The 9,359-nt window shown below is 39.2% G+C and overlaps 1 protein-coding gene across 2 annotated transcripts; it reads left to right on the forward strand.

Annotated features, from left to right (window-relative positions):
* The first annotated feature begins 441 nt into the window (after window positions 1-441).
* LOC104912067 (erythroid differentiation-related factor 1-like) lies at window positions 442-9,359 on the forward strand. 2 transcript variants are annotated; one of them, XM_010714854.3, is made up of 12 exons: window positions 442-611; window positions 944-1,152; window positions 2,122-2,188; window positions 2,817-2,942; window positions 3,439-3,563; window positions 3,970-4,129; window positions 5,330-5,431; window positions 5,723-5,844; window positions 6,796-6,907; window positions 7,565-7,712; window positions 7,788-7,896; window positions 8,080-9,359. In XM_010714854.3, the coding sequence occupies exons 1-12, from the start codon at window positions 546-548 to the stop codon at window positions 8,222-8,224; spliced, it is 1,491 nt and encodes a 496-aa protein (XP_010713156.1). In that variant the 5' UTR covers window positions 442-545; the 3' UTR covers window positions 8,225-9,359. The 2 variants fall into 2 exon arrangements, with proteins under 2 accessions (XP_010713156.1, XP_010713157.1); XM_010714855.3 differs by lacking the exon at window positions 5,330-5,431.

The following is a 9,359-nucleotide window of genomic DNA, read 5'->3' on the forward strand; positions in this document are numbered from 1 at the left end:
CAAGAAGTATAAGGATGAAACTTAGAAAGTTCCCACTCTAAAACCACAGAAAGGTTCTAAAGGAACGTAATAATTAAGGTGTTCTCTCTTCAGTAGATTGTACGCAGGTATTTCCACACAAATTTACTGTATTATTTTTACTGAGAAGTGTGCTTTGTACCAGTAAAAATATGCAAAGCTAGAGAGGTTTCGCTTGGTTTGTAAGAGAAACAACACTCGCACAACCACGCTGCGAGCCTACAGACAAACGCTCAGCACGTCGCGCCCTCAGCCCGCCCCCAGGTCCCGCCGCCCCGCTCCTTTCCCGCCCATCAGAGCCGCGGCCCCGCCCTGCCATCAGGCCCCGCCCCAACGCTCTCCCATTGGCCGACTCCTTTCCTCCCCACTTTCCGCGCCCCCTGGGACTTCACGGGAAAACACGCGAGAAGCGCCGGCGCCGTCGTGACGTCACGTAGCGTCACGTGAAGGCGTCACGTGAAGCGCCGCGGGGCGCTGGCGGCCCCTGATCCCCCGCTGCCGTTACCGCCGCAGGGAGCGGGCTGAAGATGGCGGAGCTCTGCGGCCTCGGGGCCGCCGCCTCTCTTAGGGGAGACGCGGAGGAGCCCAAGCAGGTGACGACTGGGGCGCGGCCCGGGGGTTCTGTGGGTTCCCGCCCGGGTGCGAGCGCCGCTTTTAGGTGTGAGGGAGGCAGGAAGGCGGTGGTTGTGATTGAGCTTAATTGCAGGCAGTGTTCTCGTCCTTAGGTTTAAGTGCGTTTTAATTACCTAAATGATGTGCCGTGGATCCGTTTCTCCTTTTAAGTGTGCCAGTTCAAAGCTTTCCGTGTAGCTGTAGCGGCGTGTTTTGCTGCTTGTGTCACTCACCCTGAAAGGGCTTAGCAGGACGCGTCGTCCTTTGCCTTCAAAGCCACAGAAACGCCAACTGATTTCCCTTTGGAAAGCAGGGCTCGGTGCTGTTTCTTGGGGGCAATGAGGTGAAGAGCAGCGCTGTGGTGAAGTACTCCTCGGCCCCTCCGCAGGCAGCCTTTGCCTGGCTGCAGGAGAAGACAGACCTGAAGCTGCCGCCTGCAAATTGGTTACGTGAAAGTGCCAAGCTGGGACCTGCAGGCACGACTGTTCTGGGCAACAACAAGAAGAGCACACCGTTCTCGAGGTACCTACAGCAGGCTCTGCTGGTTTTTCCCCACATCTTTAAGACTAAATCCAACAGAAGGTTGAAGTTCACTAAATTTTTTCCTGTAACAACGAGGTATCATTCCAACTTTTCCATCTTTGGTGTCTGCCTTTATGCTGTCTCCTTTGTAAATGATTAACGATGCCCTTAATGCTGATGGACTTTATTTTTTCACGTGCGTAATGACAGCTTCCATGAGGCAGTGATTTTGACACTGACTTTGTGTCTTCGGATCCTTCTCAGGCTGGCTATTAAAATCAAATTTATCAAAATTAAACTAGTCTGCTTGAGCTAGCCACTCTGCTTTTGGTAGGGGCTTGGTACAAGTGTGGTTTCCTTGAGCACTCAAGGAGCAAGTTTATGGCTGTTCTGGTTCTTTATAAATTGGAACTGGCTAACTAATGGCAGAAAAAAGCTTTGTAGTCGTGTCAAAAGTGAACACAAAAAGGAAAAACTGGGGACAAACCCAGAAAATGTTGTTACCTTTGTGCACAGATGCTTGTAAAACAGTTGAATGAGATGGGTTCAGAATGTTTAGAAATAAGGGTTTTAAATCCTCTGCTGAGCAAGCAAATTCACAGTAAATCAACTAGCTAGTGAAATTTAGCAGTTTGCTGAGGGTCTTTGTTTAAATCCTCATAATCAAATTTTAGGTGATAAACAGACAACAGCAGGACAACTTGTTTAATACTTCTGATTTTTTGATTTCAACAAATGACAAACTGCTTTATGGCGTATTTTGAACGTGAATCTCAACTTTTCCAATAATATCTTTGGAAGACTTGTGTCAGAACAGTTCTGTTAACTAGCCTTAGGTCTCATTATATAACATGTAGCCACAGTCCGTTTTTTTAATTCTGAAGAAGCTTTCGGAGTGTTTCCTTGCTTTGCAGGGCAAGTTATTTGATGTCCCTCTGTACTTAATGACTTGAACTATTTTCTCTATAGCTTTGGAATGGCGTATGACTTCATTGACTCCATTGGAAATGATGTGGATGTTGTGTCTGATTCAGAGGTTTGTATAACTTTTCAGTTTTATCATTCAGACTTATGCCTTGTATAAACTTTACCATAAACTACTGTCCTGTCTCCTGTCATCTTTGTGTTTATTGAGGGAAAGCAAAGATCTACTGAAACAGCTCTGCGTAATTCAGATAATGATTCAGCGGAAGGAAGATGCATATTCTCTTATGTGTTTATCTTGGACAGATAACTGCTCTGACTTAGAACTCTGTTCGGGTGTCCTGAGGGTACCTGACAAATTGTTGTTTCTGTGGTGAAGATAAAACTTTCAACTCCAAACCATAAATTTCCTTTTTCTGAGTCACTTTTGGTAGTACTTGGTTATGACGATCCAAGAGATAATGTTTAAATGCAGTACACAGTTTATATACTGGTGACTTGACACCATCATTTGCTATTGATTTTTTTTGTTACTGTTGTTCACATTCTCATACCTGACCTCAGCAAATGCAGCTTCTTGAGAGACGGTCTTAAAACCTTATAGAGGCAGAAATTTTATTTTTCTGGCCGTGCCTTTCCATTGTTAAGAATGTGTCCTTTGTGTCCAGTTTCCTAAGAATTCTGTCTTACAATGATGTTTAATTATATGGAAAATAATCTGTTCTCTTTTTTCTTACAAGAACATTAAAAAACTTCTGAAGATACCTTACAGCAAGTCACATGTGAGCATGGCAGTGCATCGCATTGGGAGGACGCTCTTGTTGGATGAACTAGATATTCAAGAACTCTTCATGAGATCATCTCAGGTTAACTTTCCTTTTGTGATGTGTACTATATGGTCAAAATACATTATTTTGAAAGTAGTGTAGCCAGTGAGAAAGCATATATCGAAGTTTGAGATTTGTCTGCTAGTACAAATGATCTACATGAAGCATATGCTGCAGCAATTGGTTTAATCACAAACTGTGACAGAGAATCTGATGTCTTTATATTGTATTTATATGGTATTGTAGGACTAAAATTCTTTTCTGTAACTGCCTTCATATTGCTATGCAATTTTATTAATTTAACTAATTTATTGTTTCTGTGCAGTCTCTTACCATGTATGTAATTTTTTTTTTTAATGAGAAGTTGACTTTGTTGAAATGTAACTTCTTTTAGGTGATATCTTTTCAATAAATGACCAAGAGTTCAGCATTGATGTTATTTTTGATGTTGTAGTTGATAAGTTCATAAGGTAATGAGGTACTTTGCTTTGTTTGCAAGTGCATCTTGATGTTAATTTCATATCATATTGACTAGACAGGGGACTGGACTTGGCTGAAGGAGTTTTATCAAAGGCTAATTGATCAGAAGTGGCAAAGAAAAAAGAAGAGTAAAGAACACTGGTACCAGAAGGCTATCCTTTCCAAATTTTTGTATTACAGGTAACCTTATGTCTGCATGAATCTTGAATTCTGCACCAACTTCTGAGCAGTTTATTATTTTGAAGTGAATGTTAGAATTTGTCCATCTTAATTACTGCTTTATCCTTACATGGAGGAATTTGAGAGATGACATCATGAAATAACATGAATGTGTTTTTGTTATGAGTTGCTGTATGTGAAAGCATAAAATTAAGTAGCATAGCTTCACTTCCCTCAGTATTGCTTCTCAAAAATGGCTTTCACTTACATGCAAAGTATTGTGGGAGGCATCACTATACAGTAAATCTTGTCCTTGTAGCATTCTTCTAGCATATTAGCTAAGCTGTTCTCTGAGACTGATGAATCAAAACAAACTTAAAAGTTCTATAGAGGATTCTATATTGTGAACTTGTTAATATTTTGTCAGCATTAATGGTGATGGAGCTGCTCAGCCTGTTCCTTCCAGTTCAAAACAGCACGAGGAGGGTGCTGTTCCAGGTGAGAGCGATGAAGCAGGAAGGGCCTCCTGGCCAGCTCCTTTTGAAATGCCTTCTTCATTATCTGAAGATCCAGGTGCCTCTAACCAGGTTAGTGTATTTAAATGGTGTGTTAGTTTTTGTAGGAAAGATATATATTCCAAACAAAATGTCTTTATTAGGTTTTCAAAGGTGCTGCCATTGTACTCATTGTGCCACAAAGACATGAAGAGTTACAGTAACTTGGCAGTAGGTGCATTTCAACTCATGCTGATGTTTCAGTGCTCTGAACTTTGAAAGTGATTTTCTTATTTAGTATTACAGTGACCAAAAATACACATGTTTTTTGAAAGAGAAAACTTTTGGCTAAGAGTGGTTATCAGTGACTTTACCAGAAAGTAGGCAAACTTGACATTTGGCTTGTGTGTGTAGGAACTTATGGTTTTGAACTGCTTTCTTTAATTACCCTGAAAACTCTATCATGGCCTTGAATTTATGGGTAAAGAGGAAGATAAGAATCGATGAAAATATTTGCAAAACAACTAAGTAACGTGTACAAATGCTTGCTTTGGAGTAAAACAAATAGAAGGGAGCAATGTCAGTTATACAACAAACTGCTATTAATTTTAGGCTCTGATCCAGGGTTTCTCTGTGGCTAGTCTTGTTTATGAATATTAATCCTAGTGGTCTTGAAGTAATGCTGTACTGGATTACCTTTATTATTCTAAACAGTGATGGTAATTAGTATGTCAGTTTCTTTGAATAGCTAACTTACGATGGTTCTTACCTGTGTTGACCATCAAATCATAACTTTGTGTGTTCTGATACCTCCACTTTAAAATGTTATTGTTTAACTCAGTTCTTGAATGCTCTTAGAAAAAGAGCTGCTCCTTTCTCACTTTCTTGAGTAATTACTGCCAAATCACTCTGCAAAGAAGCTGTTATGCATTTGTTAAAGTGTTGTTTTTTTCCTTATAAATAAAATAAGGCATTGAGGTAGTAGGTTTATGATCTAGAGGTTGATAATCTGGTCCTGACTCTTGGGGAATAAAGTGTTCCTGGAAGATCTTTCTTCCTGAAGATTGAGGGTATAAGAAATGAAGTACAGCATTTTTGGGACCAGCTGTAGCAGAAGACACATTTTAGTCGCTGAGTGGAGGCTCTTTTATTTTTATGTATATTTTAATGTGGTGGAGGTAAAAGTTCTTGTCTTCTATGCTTTTGTCATTCAGAATATAAACATATAACTCTTTTCTATGGCCTAAGTTACCTCAGCAGTGGAATCACTCCTTATCCTTGTGCTCTTCACAGGGAAATGTGCCTCTTGAACCCTCATATATAGTGGGGCATGTGGCCTCAGCCCCCAAAGAACAAAACCTGACTACTTTGTTCAATGACGGGGAAAACAGTCAGGTATGCTATATGTCAAATTTGAGCTCAAACACAACTTCCCCAATTTAATCAGACACTTTAAAATTTGGTCTAAATTGGAGCCAAGAAAGAAACTTAAATCTCCTGTAGAAGTAGCTTTTGTGGCATCTGTGATCTCAGTCCTTTAAGTTAACATGAATGCATAGCATAGTTCATTTTGTGCTGTCTTTTATTTGCTGCTTTTGCATCTTGCTTTCTCGTAGTTCTGCAGATAGTCACAGAAAAATGTGTTTACAATGGTGATTTATAGACCAATTTTTTCTCTTAATGAAGGGACTTAAAAATGACTTTGTTCGTAACATCTTGTGGACCTTTGAAGATATCCACATGTTAGTAGGATCAAATATGCCTATATTTGGAGGTGGGAGATACCCCGCTGTGAGCTTACGTCTCAGGTGAATTGATTGTGTATGCCAGCCTTTAACTTTTTGCTTTGCTTTCCTGTTTAGCTATCTGCAAGTTTTTGGTTGACTCTTAATACTTACATGCAGTTTAAACAATCAAATTTGTGCTTCAGACTTAAGTGGCAATGGCATTATAAAATCCTGGAATCCAGGAAGTCCCATAGCTAAGTCCCATAGTCCTCGTGCACTGGAACTTGAGATGTTCTGCTGCTTTTTCCATCCATCTGAATCTTTATTTGAAAGCAGTGGCTGTCTGCAGCCATTCCTGAGTTTTCAATGTGCATTTAAGTGTTAAGATACCATTAATTTAGTCTGTAACTTTTCTGTATTTCTATTTTAATAAAGGATGGCAGTCGTATTTCTCTTAATGGGATTTTGAATTTTACTAACTGCTTGTTGGGCACTTCATAAGTATTTAAAATCTATTTTTATGGAAATTGTGCTCTGTTTTCTGTTCTTTAGTACTTTGCTGATTACTTGGTTATGGAGCTCTCTGTTCCTGTCTATGCACTGGCAGAGAGTGAGCAAAAACTTGAAACTTGTTTGAGGTATTTGTCATCTTAAGATGCATCTAGAAATTAACAGTGTTTTGCTTTGAAAGGAATTTTGGAAAGTCTAGGAGAAGGCTTGTGCTGTAATTAGGTGCTGCCAGTGCTGCCATTCCTTTAGAACTTCAGAATAGTCTTTTAGGACAGCACTTACTGTTTTGGTAATAGGGTGACGTGTGGATCTTGTTCAAGTGTCAGTGTAGGCAAAAACTCAAACTGCTGAGGAAATGTGAATGTATTCCATTGTTTGCCTCTACAGAATATAACAATTAACAAGTAAGTGTTTCAGTGCCATCCACTAAGGTGACTTAAGTCTAAATCCCATTAGTAAACATCACTTATTTTCTGAAGAGTAAACAGAGACTTAAATAACACCAGGAATGTTTGTTTCTAGGGATAACAACAAGCCAATAAATGTGTTAACAGGAATTGACTATTGGTTGGACAACTTAATATGCAATGTACCAGAGCTTGTGATGTGCTTTCACGTTAATGGAATTGTTCAGGTAAGCCTGACTGTTTGTGCCTAGTCCATCAGTCATTCTGTACTAAAACTGTTGCAGCTGTAAAAGATCTTTCAAATCTTACTGTTCTGACAAAAATGACAAAATCTTCATTGCAAAATGAGAAGTATCTACGCAGCTTGCAACAGTCATCTAAAAATCTGTTCTTTTTTCTTCCTTCCCTGCATGTAAGATTTCCGTTTGCTCAGATGTACCAAGACAAAAAAAAAAAGGCTGCAGAAATGCACCAGTTTCTTGCATCTTAAAATCTGTGGGGCATGCCTCTTAATTCTTTCAGTTAAGAAGCAATTCAAGAGCCTGCAGATGCTGGCTGGGTTTATCACTTGCACTTGGCAGCATACGGTTGCTGACTAAGTTTCACTGATGTTGTAGGTAGATTTTGCACTGCTTCTTTTTTGCCTTTCGTTCTCTATTTACTCAGTCATAAGTTTCTCTTAGCAGTGGATCTTCTTTAAAAGCAGGCTTAATTTGATAATAGCACTCAATAAAAATCTTGAAGTATATCATAGTAATAATTGAACTTTGACGCTGTAGTAGTAGATGATTTCTGTAAGCAGATAATAGAGATTCTGATCTGTAGATCTGTGTGGTAGTGGCAAAAAACCCTCCTGATCTTGTTATAAAATATCTTCCTTGCAGAAATACGAAATGATCAAGACTGAAGATATTCCCAACTTGGAGAACTCTAATTTCTCTACCAAAGTGATAAAAGATATTGCTCAAAATATCTTATCTTTTTTGAAATCAAATTGCACCAAAGAAGGACATACATACTGGTTATTTAAGGGTAAGTAAGCTTAGATTAACATAAATCTTTTCTCAGTTTATGTCATGCTGCTTAATAAGAAGTCTTGCCTTTCAGCAAGTGGGAGTGATATAGTAAAACTCTATGACCTAACAACCCTTTGTGAAGAAACAGAAGACAAATACCAAAACCCTTTTACAATGCCAGTGGCAATTCTTCTATACAAGTGAGTTTTTAAATAACTTCTGTTGTAACTTCTGTTGTTTCTTTGTGCAAACTGTGTTCTCACTAAGTCTTGTAGACCTGTTAAAACATTTGTAAAGCCTACATTTGTAGTGATCTTGCTTAAAGCTTTTTTCCTTATCACCCAAAAAATTCACTAGGTTTTTTTTCAACTTTTTCCTCTTAGAGTTGCTTGCAATATGATGCTGAAGAAAAACCAGAACAAGAAACACTATGGCACTATCAGAACATTGCTTCTGAATTGTCTTAAGTTACTGGACAATGGCAGACATCCTCAAGTAAGAGCATTATGTTCTTGTATCTTTGTGTAAAGGCAGTGCTGGTCAGATCCCTTCCTATTTAGGCACCTAATTCCAGAACTTGAAGCCTTAAAGCTATTACTTAGTGTTTGTATAGTCACAGAGACATGTGGAGTCAGTAACTTAAGGTGGAATGTAAACACTCAACATAGAATGGTTTGGGCTGGAGGGGATCTTTAGGATCATCTAATTCCACAGATGAGTTCCAACTAGTTCCAACTTAAAATTGCTGATTCCAGTTCAAGAGCCAGATGCCTAAAAGCAGGTCACTTTAATGCAGTATGTGGTCTGTTTTAGTTTGTTTTTCACTGGATCTGACTCAAGTTTCCTAGCAGATTTGATGGCATTATGACTCATCCCTGAGTCTCAAAATTCCTCTGGTGATACGAATGTGACTGCTCTCTCAGCAAGATTTCAAGCTTCAAGTAAACTTGTGGTAGAAATCTTAAACCTTGATGTAAGGAATATTTTGGGTTTTTGCTGGCATAATTATCAGGTGTGTTTGTTCATAAATAAGCCTTTCTGCAAACACTACTTAAAGTGGGAGGCAAAAATGTTTATATAGAATGCATACATATGTTTCTCATCTTGCTGTGTTAATCTTAGGTGTCATTGCAGAGAAGTTCAGTGAAGCAGTCTTGGCCCCACTGCGTTTCAGGTGTTCATGTTCTCCCTCTTGAGGGGGGAGGTAGGAGGTTATGGAGTGAAGGATGCAGGCCTGAGTAGTACAGCAGACTTAAGGAAGAAATTAGTTTGAGCATTGGTACCTCTTACCTCAAGACTTATTTCTGCATTAAAAAATAGACCTGAGGGTGAGGAAACAGTGCTAGTTTTAGATCGTAGAATCTTGGTTCATCACCAGTATGCCTTGGATTTCACCTCATGTGCTATGTAGGTGAATCTTGCTGCGGCTATAGGATAGCTGTTAAGTGCCCAATATTTAGTGTTTCATAATTATACATGGTCAGAGTTTCAAAATACATTGATAATATTAAAGCATGCAAATAAGTAAACCAAAGCAGCAGGAAGAAAGGAAATGCAGACCTCTGATTACTTAACTATGCTGGGGAAAAGTGAAGGTGGGAGCTACTCTGGAAAGCAGATTACATTTTTTCCCAAACGATAGCTGAAACAGAAAAGATGTAAA

Source organism: Meleagris gallopavo, chromosome 8 (genome assembly GCF_000146605.3).
Source record: "Meleagris gallopavo isolate NT-WF06-2002-E0010 breed Aviagen turkey brand Nicholas breeding stock chromosome 8, Turkey_5.1, whole genome shotgun sequence".
Lineage (NCBI taxonomy): Eukaryota > Metazoa > Chordata > Aves > Galliformes > Phasianidae > Meleagris > Meleagris gallopavo.